This window comes from Topomyia yanbarensis, chromosome 2, assembly GCF_030247195.1.
Source record: "Topomyia yanbarensis strain Yona2022 chromosome 2, ASM3024719v1, whole genome shotgun sequence".
NCBI classification, from domain to species: Eukaryota; Metazoa; Arthropoda; class Insecta; order Diptera; family Culicidae; genus Topomyia; species Topomyia yanbarensis.
This window is the reverse complement of record NC_080671.1, coordinates 241,292,446-241,314,357: the sequence shown is the minus strand read 5'-3', so window position 1 is coordinate 241,314,357 and position 21,912 is coordinate 241,292,446. Positions and strand designations below refer to the sequence as shown.

The following is a 21,912-nucleotide window of genomic DNA, read 5'->3' as shown; positions in this document are numbered from 1 at the left end:
TTGCAGATTACAAATATTTAGCAGAACAAAGCCTATGCCAGCCAATTTGTACACAAGCCTTCAACATTTTTGATCATTTAAAATATATACATACTACATTTCTATGTTAAATTTATTGAAGATTTTTGTAGCAATCTGCAGACTTTTATATTTTCACTGCAGGCTATTGTTTGAATAGACCTGGCATCACTGATGCTGAAATGATTCATTCATATACCTGTCAAAAACATAGAGCATTGCATGAAAATGTATAACCTCACTTTTCTGACAGTTCAGTGTGCTTGTTTACCAAAGACTTGTTTACATGGACTTTTAAAATTTACATTACTTGAATACTTTCGATGCTCTTTGAAAGACTATCAACTCAAGAGGGATGAGGATTGGAACAATGGGAACCTGGTGCCACATTATGCAACCAATTCGAATCGACCTTTTCACACAAGCTTGAATACAATAAACCTTTCGTTTCGAGATGCGTAATGTCACCCCATAAATACATTGACCAATCGGCGCTGGATGCAAAACCCGGTGGCATATGCTGAATCGTAAGATCAAGCATTGGGCTATAAAACGATTGCTTTCTGGATGATGGATAAGGATTTGTACACATTTGTTTGTTTGCTCGTGGGTTAAGTCCTAACAAGATGATCCGATTTATTACTCATTTTTAGGTGGTGAAGTTTACCTGTACTTTATAGGTAACGAATTCGGTCGATGATAAGTTGTTGAAATGATCGTTCAATGTCCATACCGAAAAACGTTTCCGTTGGTCAGAATGCCTACCAGCGTATGATAGCTGCAAACATGAGGACAACAAGGTTATCGCTTTCGAATGGAACAATTATTTATTATTCGTGTTCAAGTTCCATTACAGCAAAAGTTTCGTCGATTGACGATTATCGCATTGTCGTTGATTTAGCCGGCAAATGCAAAACAGTGCTCGGCACTGACGATAAGGAGTAAGAAGGATTGGATAGGAGTGATAAGAATGCAGAGCATTATACATTCTGGAAGAATATCAGCACATAGAACAGACGTCCATCTTCAGCATTCAACTTGTGTAAAATCTCTAACGGTTTCGAAGGTAGTTGGGATATCCAAACCAGGTGCGCTACTGTCGTCATGTTTTTGTGGCTGAGTTCGACAGAATTGACAGCGGTTATTTCTCTACCCAGTCAAACTAGTCCGGAACCGGTTCGGACTTCCAGCATGAATTCCAGTTAAAATGCATCAACCGATAGAGTCGGAATCGGTTGTTTTCTTTGAGCAAGAATCCATACTGAATCCATTTAGGATTTCGAACCGGTTCCGGAATGGATTTGACGGATAGTTGGGATAAATTGGTTTGGCGGCGCTAGTGTTTATCGTATATTAATTCAAATGTTTACACACGTTTTTTAAATATTTTTATTCGATCATGGATGTCTGTTCTCTGTGATATCAGGGAGGAGAAATTATATGTAAATTTATATTATATCCCGAGTTGCCATCATTTTTGCACCGCAATAAAGCTTTCTGCAACTGCTGTCTTGCTCAAATTGGCAGGAAATAACTAGGCAGCGAATGATAAATTGCATAGTCAATTTATTTACTTTTTCGGAAGGATAAGTAATTAGTATGTTGTGAATATATATGTGTCACCGGTGCCGTGTGTTATGGTGGTACCGGACGGAACCGTTGGTCAGCAAACCGTCCTTGTCGTACTGGTCATAGATGCGACGTTTTTTCTCATCTGATAGCACTTGACATGTTTCGGAAATCTGTCTTAACGCTCTCTACTTAGCGCAGGATACGCGAAACCGCTGCTAGCTTTCGAAAGAAAATTCCTAGCTGCTGCTACTCTATCAGTCTTTCTCTCGACTGAGGACTACAATTTCGGTCGACTAAATTGTGCTATGAAAATTGTACTTCGTGGAATTTCACCTAACGAGATCAATTCATTGTGAGGAATTCCGCTGCGTTCCAATATTGCTTGCCTATGTAGGTGATGATGTGTGTGTATTCACTTCGGCAGCCAGGTCTTATGTTTTGGGTAATTTTGCTATCTTATTCTGCTGAATAAATCATCTGGCTAAAGCCTCTACGTTATACTATGGTCACTTTAAAATCGCATTGCTATTTAATCTTGTAGCTGTTGGCAAGTCAGTCCTGGCACTGTTCTCGACTAATCCTGGCACTATACCGCTGACGTCGCACTTATTACGGTGATCAAACTTGGCGAGAGCGGCAGTGGTTTCGTCGGAATTGTTCACTCGACAAGCAGGAAGTGCAAGGACTCTGCTACTTATGCCTGAGCCCCTCGTTGAAACCTTCGTCCTGTCGGAGTGTTAGCTTCGTCCGATACCGGAGCGTATTGCTGAACCAAAGCAGTCTGCTACTGGCGCTGCTTCCTTCGAATCGGAATCGCTGAATATTCCCGTTAGCCGAATGTCCAACGTGGCCGAAGGCAAACCGGTTGCAGCAACACCACCAACCGTAGCTGAAATGTTGGCCTGCCAAGTCCCTGCCATTGACATAGCGACAGACGAGTGAGGCGCAGGTTGGACCATCGGTTGACTCGGTGCCGGACAGGGCGAAACAGCTGCAACAGGAGCGGACCTAGTATGGGGTGTAAAGGTCATCAATTGCCATAGATCACCAAAATGCTCTGCGACTAACATTGTGAACAAAACAAACCAAACGAAATTGATCGCAACAACGATAAAATAATCTAAATTCTACCCAAACATTTGAAAATGAGAAAAAGGCAAAAGAAGTTTTGGTCGAATTCATTATAATTCTATTTAAAAATTGAATACTGTTTTATTTAGTTCGATTGCGCATATTGTTTACATCAGTCACACCCCTTAATTCATTGAGTACGTATTTCACTGCCTTTATAATCCTTTTGGAATCAGTTACAATAATCCTTTATAATCATTTTATAATAAGTGTATTGCTAGTTAGGACTTTTATATCAGCCAGGCTCTTTTATAATTTGTTATAAAACCATTATCAAAATTCTTCATAATCCATTGTTGCGTTATGTTTATGTACGTGGCCAGATAGATAGTTTTTAACTGGGACGGAACGTGTGGATACGAAAAAAACTAATGTCAATTGTAGCCAGGGGGAGCTGTCAAATGCAGCCAAAGGGAACCGTCAAATGCAGTCAGGGGGGACTGTCAAATGTAGCCAGTCCATTTAAAATATGTGAGGAAGAAAGAGTGGCCATGCAAGACAAGAGATAAAATGAACAGAAAAAAGAAAAAGAAAACATCTATCCACAGGTTCTGTCCCAGGATTTTAATAGAGAACATCAAAATTCGATTTGTTTGCATTTGGCAGTAGGCCTTTTTCAAATGTTTGGCTAGAAATTCCTTGCTTCTTCAATGAATCATGTACAAGAAAAGTAAAAATGTTAAATTTAACGGGACAATGTATGATGCCGACATCAAATAAAAAATACAGCTGAGCGACCTTGTTGGGAAAGTGTTAACATTTGGCAGCGAACCAAACCAAGTTTCTCATACTATGATCGAATCAACAAAAATTCCAAGATCATGTAAACAATCTCTTTGAACTGTCAAAAAAGTGAGGTTAAACATTACCGTGCAACGTTCTCCACCGAGAGGTTCACTTTAGTTTGTTTACATAACCAATGAACTTTGTACCGCGACTCACCACTTCATTTGCCGCGTTGCCAGGAAGCCAAGGAAAAATATACAAAACAGTGCTGCCCAAACACATATTTTGAGTCACACCATTCTTGCAATGGTGAAAAAAATACTCAACATTCTTGCATTTTTCAAATTTAAAAAAAAATCATTAAAAAATCACGATAGCTCTAAAAAGTCTCATTTCAGCGGAAATATTCTTAAAAATGTGTAGTATTTTGAATAAAAATAAGAAAAAAGGGGGTTAGGTCGGACGAGAAAGGTCTATAGACCCATTGGATAACTGTGAAACGATGACGTATGGGGAACAGTGGAATTTTCTTGTTTTTGTGGTCTGTCTCAAAATGTGAATGGGTTCCGATTTTCCACAGTAAATACTGCTCATATAGTGCAAAATTGGTGAATTTGGACAAATTTTGTAGAAATTGTCGCTACTTTCAGGATTGCAGCTAAGGCTGCGTTTACCTAGCGATGTGAATGCATGCATTTGGGATGCAAGCATGTAACGCACATCAGAAATGAGAACTGACTTTTTCTCCAGTGTTTTTCTTGTAGTTCTCGTTTTGTTTTTTCTCGTCCACTACCTGTCAAATTCGCAAAATGTCATCCATATTCGCCAGAATCACCCCTCAACAGTGAAAATTTGCTCAAAAGTTGTTAAAAATCTCTGCTGGTTCGATTAAAAATGGAAACTGGTCCAGACAGTAAAGCACAAAAGGTTAATTACTATATCATCAATTATAAAACCTTTGTGAACGTCGTCAAGTACAAGCTCGATCATATGCGGAAGCGTATGGAAACCGAGGAACGTGATGCCACTAGTCGTGTAAGTTTCAAGTGTCCTTCCTGCGATAAGACTTTTACCGATCTGGAGGCAGACCAGTTGTTCTATTTTGCATCTGGCGAATTCCGCCGTACATATTGTGGCAGTGCTGTGGAGGAAGACAGTTCAGCACTACCGAAAAAAGATTCACGCGTACTGTTGGCCAAGTTCAACGAGCAATTACAGCCGCTGTACGATCTGTTAAGACAAGTTGAAAATATCAAGCTTGCTCCGGAAATTCTCGAGCCTGTACCGGTTGATATTGACACTATTAGAGGGTATGGATGTAGTATTGTTTTTGTTTAGTATTTTCTTCACATTTTTTTGTGTTTTAGTATTGCCAAACCAACCAACAGGATTTCAAATGAGCAATGGTCCGGCGAAGCAACGCGAACCAGTTGATTCGCTGTGAAAGAAACCCGTGTCGATGTTACCATTGGTGATTCAGATGCAGTGGAAACCACAACACATAGGAAAGATCGTCCGGTGTGTATGACGGAATCAACTGTTATTACGAACGATGTGGATGAAAATTCAGTCGAGTCAATTTTAGAGAAGGCTGCATTCACCTCCACACAACCCCCCGTGGTCACTAACAGCACTAGTGTTATTTCTTCCGCACGGAACCGTAAAGATGCCGACGATATTATGTCGGTATTGCAATAGCACGAGAAGCAAAGCTCTCACAATGCAACGAATGATGCCATCAAGGGGCTAGGTATCAACAACGCGCCAAGTAGTGATAGTAGTGACTATGAGAAGGATATTGACAATACAGAGATTCCCCCCTAGTTCTTGAGATTTGAGTTTTTATTATGAACGTTCGATTTGAAATTTATATATGTCACTGTCTTCGTTCGTGGAATCAGTGTGTGTGAGTTTCGGTATCCGACTCTTTTGTGATGTTAGAAGGATTGAAGAAGGGTGATGTGTGCATTTTCAGATTTTTCGTTCCTTATGGCGCTCGAATGTCTAATACGACTATTCCTACTTCCAACTTCAAACGTTAAACTTCAAGCTTCCAACATCAAACTTCCAACTTTCAACTTCCAAACTCCAACTTCAAACTTCCAACTTTCAACTTTAAACTTCCAACTTTTAACTTTCATTTTCCAAATTCCAACTTCGAACTTCAAGCTCCCAACTTTCAACTATCAACTTTCAATTTCCAAATTCCAACTTTCAATTTTCAACTTCCAAACTCCAACTTCAAATTTCAAGCTTCCAACTTCAAACTTCCAACTTTCAACATCAAACTTCTAAATTCCAACTTCCAACTTCCAGCTTCAAACATCCAACTGCAAACTTCCAACTTCTAACTGCAAACTTCCAACTTCAAACGTTGAACTTCAAGCTTCCAACTTCAAACTTCCAAATTCCAACTTTCAACTTCAAACTTTCAACTTTCTACTTCAAACTTTCTACTTCCAACTTCAAACTTCGACCTTTAAACGGTAAACTTCGAACTTCAAGCTTCAAACTTCCAACTTTCAAGTTTCAACTTCCAACGTCCAAACTCCAACTTCAAACTTCCTACTTCAAACTTCCAACAGCAAACTTCCAACTTTCAACTATCAATTTCCAACTTCCAGCTTCAAACGTTAAACTTCAAGCTTCCAACTTCAAACTGTCACCTTCCAATTTTCTACTTCAAACATCCAACTTCAACTTCCAACTTTCAACTATCAACTTTCAATTTCCAACTTCAAACGTTAAACTTCGAACTTCAAGCTTCCAACTTCCAACTTTCAACTTCCAACTTTCAGCTTCCAAACTCCAACCTCAAACTTCAAGCTTCCAACTTCAAACTGCAAACTTCCATCTTCAAACTTCCAACTTCAAACTTTCAACTATCAACTTTCAATTTCCAACTACCAGCTTCAAACGTTAAACTTCAATCTTCAAGCTTCCAACTTCAAACTTCCAAATTCCAACTTCAAACGTTAAACTTCAAACTTCCAACTTTCATTTTTCAACTTCCAACTTTTATCTTTAAATTTGAAACTTGGAACTCTAAGATTTAACCTTTCAACATTCAACTATCAACTTTAGTTTTTTAACTTTTAATTTTAAACTTTAAATTTCAAACTTTAAACTTTTACCTTTCAACTATCAACTTTAAATTTTTAACTTTAAACATTAAAATTTAAACATTAGACTATACTTTATATCAGTGATTCTCAACCGGACCCCTAGGGGGGCACGAAGTCATTGCGGGGGTCCGCGAAGAAAACTATATTTTCCGAGGGCATATTGAAATTTCAAGTTATATTGCCCTAGGATCCTAGATATTGCCTAACAAACTGAAAATGACATATTGATAGCATACAAAATAGATGTGGGGATCCGCAGCAACCCAGTGTGATTTCTAAGGGGTCCGTGGTACGAAAACCGCTGATATATACTTTAAACTTTAAATTCTAAACTTTAAACAGGAAACCTTTTGAATTCTTAATTTTTTAAGATTAAATCTCTGAATTTTTGAATTTTAAAATAGTGAATATTTTTTTTAATTGTTAAGCTTTAAAAACATTTCAATTTTAAAATTTAAAGATTATAAAATTACAAAATTTTGAAAGTGTGGTTTTGAAAATCTAAATATTTTTTCAATTTTACACTTTAAAAAATTTTGAATCAAGTTTGGTTTTGAAAATAATTTTTTTTTAATTTTACACTTTAAAAAAAATTGAATCATAAATTTTTTTAAGTTTTTAAATTTATAAATATTTTGTTTCTTAAAATTCTTGGAGTTTTTAAACTTTTTTTTTTATTTTTGAATATGCAAATTTACTAATTTTCGAAATTTTTAATTTTTGGCCTTGTAAATTTTCAAATATTGAAATCTTTGAATTTTAAAATATTTCAACATTCAACATTTAAAGACTTAAATGCATAAATATTTAAAAATTTAAATATTTAGGTATCCAAATATATAAACATTCAAATATTTAAATGTTAAAATATATAAATATTAAATATTTGAATAATAAAATATTTAAATATTCAAATCTTGAAACATTTAAATATTAAAAATAATGAAATGTTTATTATTTTTAAATATTTAAACATTTAAATCTTCTAAGATTTAAGTATCTCAATGTATAAATATTTAAGCGTTTAAATTTGTTAATATTTTAATATTTAAGTGTTTAAATATTTGAATATTTCAATATTTGAATGTTTAAATCAACGACTTTAAATTAAGTTTAAAAACAGAATTATTTCAATATTTGAACATTCAGATATTTGAATTGAAATGATTAAATTTTTGATTATTCATAGATTTAAATATTTAAATTTATTTAAATAGTAAAATTTTAACAGAATATTGTAATCTTTAAATATTTATATATTTAAAAATTCAATAAATTCATAATTTTCATGTTTTTCTTACATTCAAATATTTTAAAATTTAAAAGATTCAAATGTTTAAATATGCCAATACTCAAATGTTTAAATATTTAAAAATTTAAGTATTGAAACATTTAAATATCTAAATATTCAAATATTTCAACATTTAAATATAGATATTGGCATATCTGAATATTTGAATCTTACTATTTAAATTTTAAAAAATTTAAATGTAAAAAATATTTAAAAATTATGAAATATTTAAATATATAAAATTAATAAAATATTTAAATATTTATATGAACATACTAATATTTAGATTTTAAAATATTTAAACATTTAAATAGTTATTTTTTTAAACTTCATGACTTTATATTTCCGAATTGTTAAATTCTTAAGTTTTAAAAAGTAATTTAAATTTCCTAAACTTTTAGTTACAAAAATTTAAAATCTTGAATTTGTGTGATATTCGAATTTGGTGGGAAACTGACAATATTCAGGAGAAAGCTGTTTTGTTTCTAGGAATAACGGAATGTGTTATATGATATATAAAAAAAGCATTGAGAAAACTTCAGCAGGTTATATTATGAATTCATTAACTTTTTCAACTAACATCTACATTACTTTCTCATATTCGCTTGCGATCTGACAATACCCGCTAATAATGGAATCATTTTGATTAGCAGCTTTTCCCAATAGATGCGCTGTTTCTTGAAGAGTGGCCATCAGTTGGGATTCTTCTGGGTCTTTCCTCTGCAGTTTTTTTCGGGATGGAATGTCATCAGTCGTCCAATCTGTCGCACGGCGTTTACGGCAATTTCCGTCCTCTTGAGGATTTTCGCCTGTGTCAGAATCCATGTATGATTCAGACCGACTACTTTCCAGCGAGGACCTTTCGCACAAGTTTACTTCCTCTATTGGTATCGTGTTGCACCTCTCTGGCTCCGTTTCCACAAAAGAATCCAACTTGCTGTGAGTTTTCCTGGAATAAACAAGATAAGTTGAGGTGTAGACTATTAGCTGATTTATATTTAATTACCGCTAACTAGACCACTAATGAAAAGTAACTTTCGAAATAATTTAAAAACTTGCGCATTTTTCTCCATATGGTCGTCTAGAAATGCCATCACTGAAGCAAATGGATACTTCGGAGGCAATGCTTTCGACGAAGATCCACTTCGTGAAAAATCTTTTTCTTTTTTTTTTTTTGAAATTAACATAATTTCTTCTTGCTTTTGACCAGTTATCCCGACAAGAAGCTGGGTCTGAAAGGAACATGCAAAAATAATTCATTAAAACATATAGTCATTAACTACGTTATTACCTATTCCAAGTTTGTCTGCGATACGTTTCCATGCTGCATTGACAGATGCTCGATTCTTATGATACGGATGCCGAACTGAATATATTAATTCTTCTTCCGATACCAACTCGATCAAAGAGTTTAAATCGACATTTGTTTCCATCATGTGAATAATGGACAAGAACGTGCGGTGGCTATGCTTGCCGACTGAAAATGATGTGATATGAACGAAATGCACAGAGCAATATAGACAAACATTTTGGCAGGTACACAGCTATGCTCATTCTCTTTTCTCTGCTGTGGTTCTATTCTTCAATCAGCATGAAGGATAATTATGTGACTAGCAGGTAGGTTTGTATAGAAAGAACAAGTATTTATTCTGGGCGTAATCCTGAAACAAGTAAACGCTGCATAGCTATATTCATTCTCTTTGCACTGTTGAAGTGCAGTCCTTCAATTGGCTTGAAGGATAACTGCTTGTATTAGGCAGGTAAAATTAGTTTGTAAAATGAAAACGAAAGCAAAAAACTACATATTGAGCGGGACCATCCTGAAGCGGGAGCAAACAAAACACGTTTGTATTGAAACACCTTTACTTTCGTAAATGTAGTTCTTTTCGGAATAGAATGAGTATGCAAACTGGCAAATCGAACCAAAAGATTAAAATAAAAGTGTGTTCAGTAGTAATAATTTAATATTTCGTTTGCAAATCACTTCACCATAGCCAAACTGGGATGTGGAATGTGAACTACTTTCGTTACCAATATGTTGAAAAGATATATTTAAATGGATAAAAAACGATGGAAAATAATATTTATATAAAAAAGAATGTTATGTCAGACAAAAAAAAAAGAATGTTATACAGTATATTTCCCTTACTAAATCTGGAGACCAATGTCATAACAGGTGATAGGTACAACGGAACTTTACGGTTTATTATTTTTGGCCAGAAAGGACAGCTTCATTCAGCCATGGTAATGGATTTTTCGTGATTAGGTTCTGCATTAGAAGTTGTCGTTGTTGCTTGTAGGTAATGCTCGAACTAGGATTCTGGAAATTAACATATGCAAAAACGGTGGTCGGCGGAGTTGTACGTATTCTTGTGTAGTATTCCTTTTGCTCATTGTCCGAGAGTAAAAAATTGTGTAGTACAACGCACGCTTTTACTATCTTTTCAAGCACCGTTAATTTGGCGTTGATACGGTTCGACAGGATTCTCCATGCAGCACACGAGATCCCAAATGTCCGTTCGATGCACTGCCGAGCTCTAGAAATCCGGGCATTAAAAATCCTTTCTTCATTTGTGAGCCATTGTCCACCAATCGGCCTCATAATGTGACGGTGGAGTGGGAATGCTTCATCATAATACGGGAACGGCATACCGTCATCGTTTGGAAGTGGTTCGTCGAGAGGAAAATTGAGACGGTCACTAAAGAGAAGCTCTCCAAAAAGAGTTGCTTTGAGCGTCCCTCCATTACTAGCACTACCATATTGACCAATATCAACCCATGTGTATAAACATGTTGGATCACATACCGCAAGAAGTACTATACTGAAATTTTTTTGTAATTGAAATAAACAGTACCTAAAAAGTGAACGGAAGAATAGTTTTATAGGCTTAAATCTAAAATATCAGGAAAACTAGTTATGCTGTGAGAAGTAACACACGTAGCACGTAGTACCTGAGTTTGGGGGGCTTGCAATTGAAATGTGTTTTCCATCGATGCATCCTACACAATTTGGGAGATCCCATATCCTCCAAAATTCATTTGCGTGATTTTTCCATTCTTCTGTTGTTGGAAATGGCAAATACGTAGGACTTAGCGAATCGTAAATAGCGTCACATGTTTCTCTTATTATACAAGTAACCGTTGATGGATGAATCATATAAGTTAAGCTCAGTGACTTCATGGAATCTCCTGAAGCCAAATACCTGTAAGTAAACTTCAACTTAATCGGATACGAAGACATAATAAATGTTTTCGAGAACTTGATGAGATTTTTAAGTTTCTGAATACTAAACATGTTTCAATGTTTACCTTAATGTAACACACATTCTGAACTCTGCTGGTAAAGCACGCGCGGATTCTTTTGTCAATTTAGTTTTCAACAATGAAAGTAAATTGTTGTATTGTTCAATATTCAATCGAAAATAATTTTTAAAATATTCTGCGTCTTTTTTCAATGCTGGTATAAGAGCAAAAAAAAGGAGAATTTTTATTCCTGCTCAACCACAGTGGCCGTACTGTAAACCGTCGCTTTGTGTATTTGCGCCTAGAAGAAAAGGATACACACACACATCTCATATTATTCGTTACCATAAATCTAATAGGGATCATTTTTTTCTATGAAATTTACGATAAAAAATCTAGGTGGAACAACATACGAAAAATTTAAGGATTTAGAAGTTGAAGACATCGAACAATTGAAAAATTTGAAAACAATTGGCTTAAAAGCTTCATGAATTTTTGAAGTCTGAATTTTTTTAAATATTGAATTCTTGCATTTTAAATGTTTAAATTTTAAATTCGTAAATTTTTAATTGCTAAAATTTTGAATTACTGAATTAATATTTTTTTATATCAAAATGAATTTATGCCAGAATGAATTATACATTTGAACTTTGAAATTTCACGATTTTTAAATTTCTGCATTCTCAATTTTTTTTTTATTTTAATGTTATTGAATTTTTGAATTCAAATTTCAAAAGTAGATCAATTTACAGTTTTTTAGCATTCTTGAACGTTTGTACTCCGTAAATTTTTGCTTCAGTGATTTTTTAAATTCTCGAATTTTAAAATTTCTGAATTACAAAACTTCATACACCCAGGTTTTTTTATGCGGGAGATACGTACCGCGTAAAAAAACTGCGCAAAAACGCGTTAATTGGAAAATCTGCGTAAAAAAACCGCGTTAATTCGAAAATCCGCGTAAAAAATTTCGCGGATTTCGCAATTAACACGGTTTTTGCAAAAAAATATTCCAAGTCCTTTTGAATGCAAAAGACTTTTGGAAAGATGGTAGAGACGGGTCTGGAAGACTCCTTATGGCCCACACCCCAACAATACGGGTATTTCCGGAATGGTATTGAAGAGTAGGTACCAGAAATTGATTTTTGGCGTTATTTTGAAATCAAAGATGGAGACTTCCGGTTTAGCAAAATTAGCTACAATTCAATCAATATGGATATTTTCGGAATGGTCGGTCGATCGCCGCCCCGTCTGATGATATCGTTATACTGGGCGACTTCAACTTACCTGGCTTGACGTGGTGCCAAGCAAGTAATGGTTTTCTACGATTGGATATAGAAAAATCTGCGCTTATTAACAATGCCAGTTGTATTTTGGACAACTACAGTAGCGCAAATCTTCGGCAAATTAATAATGTCACCAACGAGAATGGACGTACATTGGACCTCTGCTTTGTAAGTGCCCGGGACTGCGCTCCGTACTGCTGCACTGCACCGACTCCTTTAGTCAAGCAGGTGCGTCATCATCCCCCACTACATCTTGTATTCGCTGGTAACCTAGGAGTTAATTTTGAAGACGTCTCAAGCTCTATCGTCTACGATTTTAAAAACGCTGACTACGACAGCATCGTTAGCATGCTGTTGGATATAAACTGGGACGAAAATATTAACAATGACGACGCGAACGAAGCAGCGATGACGTTTTCTAGTATTCTTAACTACCTTATCGACCGCCATGTACCAAAACGAACAATTAGTACCAATGAACACCCTCCCTGGCAATCAACCGTCCTTAGACGTTTAAAATCTGCCAAACGAGCTGCATTTAAAAAATTCTCGAAGCATAAGACTCTTGCATTACGAATTCACTACTTTCAACTCAACCACGAATACAAACAACAAAGCAGACGCGCCTTTTTTAGACACCAGCGAAACGTCGAGCGTCAACTGAAATCCAAGCCCAAGTCGTTCTGGAAGTATGTTAACGAGCAGCGAAAAGAATCGGGTGTGCCATCTTGTATGTCGTTTAATGGAGTTTTAGGCACTGACACTAAGGAAATTTGCCAACTGTTCTCCGACAAATTTTCAAGCGTTTTTTCCAACGAGCGCCTGCCACCACAACAAGTCGCTGCCGCCGCTAATTTAACTCCTTCTCTAGGACGAACCATCAACCGAATTTGTGTCGATAATGCTGCCATTCTTGCAGCAAATGCCAAACTGAAAGCATCTTGTTCCCCGGGTCCAGATGGTGTTCCCTCGATTTTTGTCAAAAAGTGCATCAGCGGGCTTCTTGAACCACTTCGGCGAGTCTTCGAGCTATCACTCACTACTGGTACATTCCCTTCCTGCTGGAAAGCAGCGCACATGTTTCCAGTTCATAAAAAAGGAAACAAATCGGAATGCGATAAAAGTGAAAATGTTGTCAATACTAAAATGTAATTAGTTTAAGCAACCACAATTGGGGCCAAAGGGGCCTGTTGGTGAAGGTAATAAACAACATAAACATAAACATAAAGAGTAGGTGCCAGAAATTGATTTTTGACGCCATTTTGAAATCCAAGATAGCGACTTCCGGTTCAGCGAAATTCGCTGTAACCCAATCAATATGGCAATATTTTCGGCCAGTAATAAATAAATCTGCACCTTCACCGCAAGGTTTTCCATGGAAATTTATTTTTGGCGCCATTTTCAAATCCCAAATGGCGACTTCCTGCTTAGCGAGATTCTCTACAACTCAATCAACATGAGTATTTTCGGAATGGTTTTGACGAGTAGTAGACAAACGGTTGGCGTCATTTTAAAATTCTAGATGGCGACTTCCGGTTTACCGAAATTCCCGCATGAAAAATTTGGGCAATCATCTAAATCACCCTCAAATATAAGATCTAATCATAAATGTTCATCCAGGAAAGTGCGGTGAGAATGGAAGAGAGAAAAGAAAGAGACGTATGTGGTGTGAGTTGGAGGTTTGAATTTATTCAAATTAAACATATTGCTTAAATTTAAGTAAATTTCAACTTCAACTTCCAAAAATAACAATATTGATTGGGTTATAACGAATTTCGCGAGATCGGAAATCGCCATCTTGGATTCAAAAATGGCGCCAAAATCAATTTTTGGAACCTACTTGTTAAGATCATTCCAAAAACACTAATATTGACTGGGTTATAGTGAATGTGGCTAACCCGGAAGTCGCCATCTTAGAATTCAAAATGGTGTCAAAAATCGATCTTTGTCTACTACTCGTCAAGACCATTCCGAAAATACCCATATTGATTGGGTTATAGCGAATTTCGCTAAACCGGAAGTCGCCACCTTAAATTTCAAAATGGCGCCAAACATACATTTCTGGTACCTACTCTTCAAGACCATTCCGACAATACCCATATTGCATGAGTTGTAGGGAATTTCCGCTAAACCGGATGTCGCCATCTTGGATTTCAAAATGGCGTCAAATTTATAGCACCTACTTGTCAATACCATTCCGAAAATACCCATATCGGGGTATTTTCCATTCCGAAAATACCCCGATTTTCGCTAAACCGGAAGTCGCCATCTTTGATTTCAAAATGGCGTCAAAAATCAATTTTTGGCACTTACTCCTCAAGACCATTCCAAAAATATCCATATTGATTGAGTTGTAGCGAATTTCACTAAACCGGAAGTCGCCATCTTTGATTTGAAAATGGCGTCAAAAACCAATTTCTGGCACCTACTCTTCAAGTCCATTCCGAAAATACCCATATTGATTGGGTTATAGCAAATTTCGCTAAACCGGAAGTCGCCATCTTTGATTTTAAAAAGGCGTCAAAAATCAATTTCTGGCACCTACTCAAGACCATTCCAAAAATATCCATATTGATTGAGTTATAGCGAATTTCGCTAAACCGGAAGTGATTTCAAAATGGCGTCAAAAATCAATTTCTGGCACCTACTCTTCAAGTCCATTCCGAAAATACCCATATTGATTGGGTTATAGCGAATTTCACTAAACCGGAAGTCGCCATCTTTGATTTCAAGATGTCGTTAAAAATCAATTTCTGGCACCTACTCTTCAAGACCATTCCGAAAATACCCATATTGTTGGGGTACGGGCCATAAGGAATCTTCCAGACCCGTCTCTTCCATCTTTCTGAAAACCTTCTAAGTCTATTGCATTCAAAAAGATTTTTTGCAAAAACCGTGTTAATTGCGAAATCCGCGCAAAATAAAAACTGCCAAAATTCTTCTAAGTTCTTTGCATTTAAAAGGACTTAGAAAAAATTTTCAGGAAAAAGTCTAAGTCTTTTGCATTCAAAAGGACATTCAAAAGGAAAGAAAAGGAATATTTTTGCAAAAACCGCGTTAATTGGAAAATCCGCGTGAAAAAAACCTCGTAAAAAACGCGCAAAAAAAAACGCGTAAAACACCTGGGTGTAGATTTTGAATTCACGGCCTCAAAAATTTTTTGATTTTTTTTTTAAATTAAATGATTGAATTTATGATTTCAAATTTCAAAATTATATCAATTTTCACATTTTTAGCATTCTTGAACGCTTTTACTCATTGAATTTTTCTTTTATTGATTTTAAAAAATTTTGAATTTCAATTTCTGAATTAGAAAATTTCATATATTTTAAATTTATGACATTAAAAAATTCTTGAATTACAAATATAAGATCTTTTAAAATTTTGAATTTTTAATTGCACAAATTTCTTAAATTATCCAATTTAAAATTCGTTAGGAATCAAATGTTAAAATTTTAGAATTTCTAAATTTTCAAAACAATGTGATTTTTAAATTTTGAAATTTAATTTAATATCTATTTTTATTGATTGTTTGAATTCTCGAACTAATACGTTTTTGAATACAGTGAAGACCAGATTTTATCAGTCCTCGATTTTATCTACCCCCGATTATATCAGCTTTTTGACCCGGTTTTATCAGCTTCATATGAAAATTGATAGTTGGTAGTTTGATGAGCTCTAGCAGACGAACCAAGTTGAATTCGAGTAAATCCTTTCTTGAGCATATTTTTGTTATCATACAGGTCTAAAATATGCAATTTTTTTTTAAATTTTGCACTGTCAGACCCCCTTAAGGGAAGTTTAAGCTAAGTAATCAGGAAAGGTTATGATGCTATATCTAGGGACCAAAGAAGAATATTTTAAAGCTTCAGTTTCTTAAAAAGAAAGAAAAATATATGTCCCGATTTTATCAATGTCCCCGTTTTATCGGCCTAAAATTCACCAAGGGGCTGATAAAAACGGGTCTTCTACTATACTTAAAAATTTTCCAATTAATAAATGTTTAAATTTTAGAATCGAAATTCTTGAAATTATTGTACTTATTGTAATTATTGTAACGGAACTCAATTCTAGAATTTGCAACAAATTCCTTATTTTTAGAAATTTAATATTTGAATGTTGAAATCTCGATATTTTAAGTTTTCTTATTTCAATAGCTTTTTTCAAAACGTCATATCTAACCAACCCTCCCGCAACTTGACGTTTAGCCTAAGTTGCATGAAACCACCGTGTTTCGAATGATGTCGCCATCATAGAACGCCGTCCACAAATTGCGATACTGTAAATTTCTATGCGAGAAAATAATGCCGTGGCGTCTTTTACGAACTTGTTTTCTTTATTTACATTCGGAAGCGGTAATCAAGATGATCATTTCAAAACAGCGTAATAATTTAATATCAATATAAACAAGTTAATTCGTCATTTTGGAGTTTCATAAAAGGATTACAAATTGTGCCGAATGTAAAATGCATGATTTGATTTGAGTGCGCTTCTAGTGTGAACTTTTGCTTCTCCCGTCGCCCTTGAAATATCTTTCGCATATAACAATTCTCGAAAGTTTGTCGTTAATCTTAAATACATTTAGTTTTGTGATTATCATTTTTCACTTCGTATTTAACAAAGGCGGGATTGACTTCGATTGTTTATTTCTGACAGCATGCGACATTTACGGTGCAAAGGTTTCCACAAAATTCAGAACTGATGACAGCTCATTTTCTATCGGAGAGGGAGAAAAACAGTCCAGTATCATTGTGTGTGTTGTTTACATTGCAATGCAAATATTACTACCTAATATCTTAAAACTAAATGAAGATGCTCACTAACTAGCATAAGCGCCGCTTGTTTGTATGCTGATGATTCCAAAAAATCATGAATCATTTAAAAATAATGCATCGGAATGAAGATGCATTATTTTTATAATAAAACAACACCAAACCCAAAAAGTCTTCAAAAATGAATTGACCGAAAGGAAAAAAAATCTGACCAAGAAAATTTTCACTGTGGAAAAGTTTACGCTTTTTTTAGAAATTGCTCTTGAATAAAGATTGATCCGCCATTTTAGACCCACAGACCCAAAAAAAGTGGTTTCAACGATTTGTATAGGAGCTGTCAAGTTGTTCCCCCTCTGTATCTAACGAACTCTCTCTGTTTACTTTCTTTCGAATTTGTAGTGTTACTATACTACCCATAATCGCAAGTCAGTCTCATGTTCTATGGAGTATCCTATCTACATGGGACTGACTTGCGATTATAGGTAGTGTAACACTCTCTTATTGTTAGATATGCATTTGTGAAAAAAGCTCATCGAAAAAGTTACTTTAGTGCTAGGGGCAGATCACTTGTGATGTATTTTTAAAAATCAGCGAAATTAAATGCATTTCTTTCCATCAAAATAGAAATTCATAATGTATTTTGCGTTGCGTGCAATGTTTTTGCGTTACCTGCAATGTGGTTTGCGTTGCGTGTAAGACGTCAAACCCCTACAGAAAAACTAGCCCTACATTTAACAAAACGTCGAACAAAGTGGATCAGCGTAGGACGTTTGTTAAACAAACTTTTCTGCGAGGGTGTGCCAAGCTGATGCAAAAATGGAAATTAAATGCATTTTTTCTAATTTGATGCAAATTTGTTATACATTCTTAGAGTGATCTGCCCCTAGCTTTAGTGTCTTTTTCAATGTCCTTTCGAATGGTTTTTTTTTCCAAAACGACTTTTTTTGCCAAAAATTAAAAAAAATATCAAAGGCGGAACTTCCAAATTTTTAAAATAAAGTTTTTTAAACTAAAATATGTTGGACTAACTAATCTTACTAACATTGATATACTGCTCAAGGAAATAAAGGCACAGCGAGTGTGATGCAGCATTGCTAATCAGCATCACATTTGATTCGCCCTCACTTTTTCAAGCACTATATCACTGTTAGCGAAACCGCTGAGGTTCCGCCCGAAATTTAATAGTAAGCCCACCATCGGAAACGCATAGTGCCTAATTTTGAGAATACTGGGCAAACGAGTGGATCATAGGTTTGCTTGTGCTTGCGTCGGTAGGTTTGCGGTCGACTCGTCCAGCGGATTGGGCTCGGCCAAGTCGCATCACACTTGCTTCTACCTCACTATCACGGACACTGTATCACTGTTAATAAGTTAAGCTCAAACAATTTTGGTGTAGAAATTTAAAATTGCCCTCTGATTTCTTTTATTTTGGCCAAAATACGTCGTTCTGATAAAAATCCGATTCAGAATTCCTACTTGAAAAAGGGGCCGAAGTAAACAATTACCTTCTTGAATTTGTTATAATTTGGTTCATTTGAAATCCTTGGACTTCACTGTTAACATATCTTCTTACCTCCGTCCGCAAATATTTTTACTCCTGCTTCGAATGTACATCGCATTATTTACTAAAAATAGCAAACCTACTTTTAAAAACTGAATAGATCGCATTCTTAATAAAAATATATGAATATTACTCGTTGATGTTCCGCAATATACAACCAGAAACGTCATTACTGTCAAACTGACAATCGATTCGCCCAAAACTGCAATAATAGCCAACCCTCGAAAGAACAGGGCTGTGCAAATTTTTAGTATCGTTATGCCCATGTAGCTAAATCGTGATGTCGATAAATCGCCATGCGAGAAATGCATTTGTGTTCAGACAACAGGTTTAGCAAAAAGTTATTTAAAATTGGCGAAAGACCATGCTGGTGCAACTTCTCATAAAGAATGTTGATAGAAACTGAATCGAAAGCCCCCGTAATATCCAAGAATACTGATGCCATCTGCTCTTTGTTAGCATATGCCATTTGAATTTCTGTTGAGAGCAACGCAAGGCAATCGTTCGTCCCTTTGCCTTTGCGGAAGCCAAATTGTGTATCTGACAGTAAGCCATTTGTTTCGACCCAATTATCGAGGCGAAACAAGATCATTTTTTCGAATAACTTCCGGATACAGGACAGCATTGCAATCGGACGATACGAATTGTGGTCGGAGGCTGGTTTTCCTGGTTTTTGAATGGCGATGACCCTCACCTGTCTCCAGTCATGTGGGACAATGTTACCCTCAAGAAACCTATTAAATAAATTCAACAAGCGTCTTTTGGCAGTCTGGCAGATTCTTCAACAAGTTGAATTTGATTCTATCTGGCCCCGGGGCTTTATTGTTACATGATAAGAGAGCAAGTGAGAACTCCACCATCGTAAACGGTGTTTCGTTCGCGGTATTGTAAGGCGACGCGGCGCGGTAGATTTTCTGTGCCGGGGCGGAATCCGGACAAACCTTCTTGGCGAAATCGAATATCCAACGGTTTGAATATTCCACGCTCTCGTTAGTACTGTTTCGGTTTCGCATACGTCGGGCCGTGCTCCAAAGAGTGCTCATCGATGTTTCTCTTGTTAACCCGTCGACAAACCGGCGCCAGTAACTGCGTTTCTTAGCTTTCATTAAATTTTTCATTCGCTTTTCTAATATCGCGTACACTCGATAACTAGCAACTAACCCGTCGTTCCGGAAGGTTTTATACGCGGCAGCTTTCTCCGCGTACACGTCTGAGCACTCTTTGTCCCACCACGGGTGGGAAGAACGTTTTTGGGTGTTCACGTCGGGTACTCGTTTCGTCTGAGTTTGAATCGCGGTATCGAGAATCGAGTTGGACAAAAACTTATATTCTTCCTCCGGGGGAAGTACCTGTATTGAATCGATAGTTTTGGATATCTCAGCAGCGTAGCTCTTCCAATCAATGTTTCGTGTGAGGTCATAGGGAACATTGATTGGTGCCGATGGTCTTGAACCAGTGGTGATTGCAATTACAATTGGTAAGTGGTCACTACCGTGGGGATCAGATATTACCTTCCACTTGCAATCTAACCGTAGTGATGTCGAGCATAAAGATATGTCCAGTGCACTTGCTTGCGCAGGTGGTCTAGGGATCCGTGTCATTTCCCCTGTGTTCAGAATTGTCATATTGAAGTTGTCACAAAGGTCTTGAATTGTCGAAGATCGATTATCGTCATATAGACAGCCCCACCCCGTACCGTGAGAGTTAAAGTCTCCAAGAAGCAGGCGGGGCGAGGGAAGGTGTTCAATCACGTTGGAGAATCTTCGATATCCCATCATGGCCCTAGGAGGAATGTAAATAGAAGCAATGCAAAGATCTTTGCCTTTGATTGTTGTTTGACAAGCGACAACTTCAATGCCTGGCGTCGAAGGGAGGTAGATTCGATTGAAGGAGTAGCACTTTTTGATCCCTAAAAGTACCCCTCCATATGAGTCTTCTCGATCCAAGCGGATAATGTTAAAATCGTGGAAGTTGAGGTTTATATTAGAAGTTAGCCATGTTTCACATAGGGAAAAGGCATCACAATTATTGTAATCTAGCAAGTGTTTTAATGAATCAATTTTGGGGATAATACTTCTGCAGTTCCACTGTAAGACAGTGATCAGATCCGTGATTCCGTTTGATAAGTTAGCCATCGAAGGATACGATCGCTGCAAGGAGGGGCCATTGTTCAGTCAACTGTTTTAAAAATGTTGTTACTGTTGGTAGAATAGCAACCAGCAAGCTTTTCAGAGGATCGGTAATGTTGAAAGCTGTGAATATCCAGTCCACAATGTCAGAAAATTAAGGAATCCCGTTTTAGGTTGAGTTTCTGACTGTAAAATTGGAGCACTTGGGATTTTTGGTGCCCCGGGGAGTGCTGGGAACTCCTAATTGTATCTCAATTTCCCAAAACCAGGAGGTATTATCTTCGGATTTGTACCAGCACTTCCAGTTGATGAATTATTTTTATTTTGTACCCTTGTTTGGGACAACCTAGGACCCTTACGAGGAAGTTCAGGTGAGTTTTGATTAGGTCTTTTCCTAGAGTTTCCAAGCGGAGCCAAAGAATGCCCCTCGCAAGGGTCGTTAGAGGCGTTATCATCAGTTGGCAAGAGAACGAATGGGTTTTCGGAGATAAGTGGAACAGCTCTTTTAAGCATTTCTGCGTAAGAGCGTCTGGAGAGATCTTTGGCGGATCGCTTCAGTTTATCCGCGCGAAGTTTGTGCGTTGGGCATGTCAAAAGTTCATGCGGATTCTCCCCACAGTAAACACACTTCTCAGCGGGCCTACTGCAAGTATCATCCGCATGGCGTTCCCCACATTTACCGCACCGTTGCTTGTTGCTACAGTAGGTGGCCGTGTGACCTAGCTGCTTGCAATTGGAACAATTCATGACCCGCGGTACAAACAGACGTACAGGTAGACGAGCTCCTCCCACTTCAACGTAGCTTGGAAGTGCAAATCCGGCGAAGGTTACGCGAAACGAGTCTGATGGATAGTAATTCTCATCTTCGATGGACTTTGAGTGCAATTGCTTGCACTCCAAAATCTTAACTGATTGAAGGTTAGGGTCCTTAAAGCGGCCAGTCCCATCATTCATCAGATCATCGACAGTTAGACCCGTATCACTTACCACACCGTCGATCTCCACATCACGAGAAGGGATGTAGACGCGATACTCCAGCGTAAAGAGGCTATTGCTAACGA

General features: G+C 36.7%; 1 protein-coding gene across 1 annotated transcript; it reads left to right on the top strand.

Moving 5' to 3' along the window:
- Positions 1-4,115: 4,115 nt before the first annotated feature.
- LOC131682995 (general transcription factor IIE subunit 1-like) lies at positions 4,116-5,278 on the top strand. Its single transcript, XM_058964818.1, has 2 exons — positions 4,116-4,757; positions 4,815-5,278. Exons 1-2 carry the CDS (start codon positions 4,342-4,344, stop codon positions 4,879-4,881), a joined length of 483 nt encoding a protein of 160 aa, XP_058820801.1. The 5' UTR covers positions 4,116-4,341; the 3' UTR covers positions 4,882-5,278.
- The last annotated feature ends 16,634 nt before the right edge of the window (positions 5,279-21,912 follow it).

Bases quoted from the DNA above. Each gene is read 5' to 3' on its own strand.
- LOC131682995 (XM_058964818.1), top strand. From the start codon at position 4,342: ATGGAAACTGGTCCAGACAGTAAAGCACAAAAGGTTAATTACTATATC. The intron at 4,758-4,814 runs GTATGGATGTAG...TTTGTGTTTTAG, and splicing joins GATATTGACACTATTAGAGG to TATTGCCAAACCAACCAACA.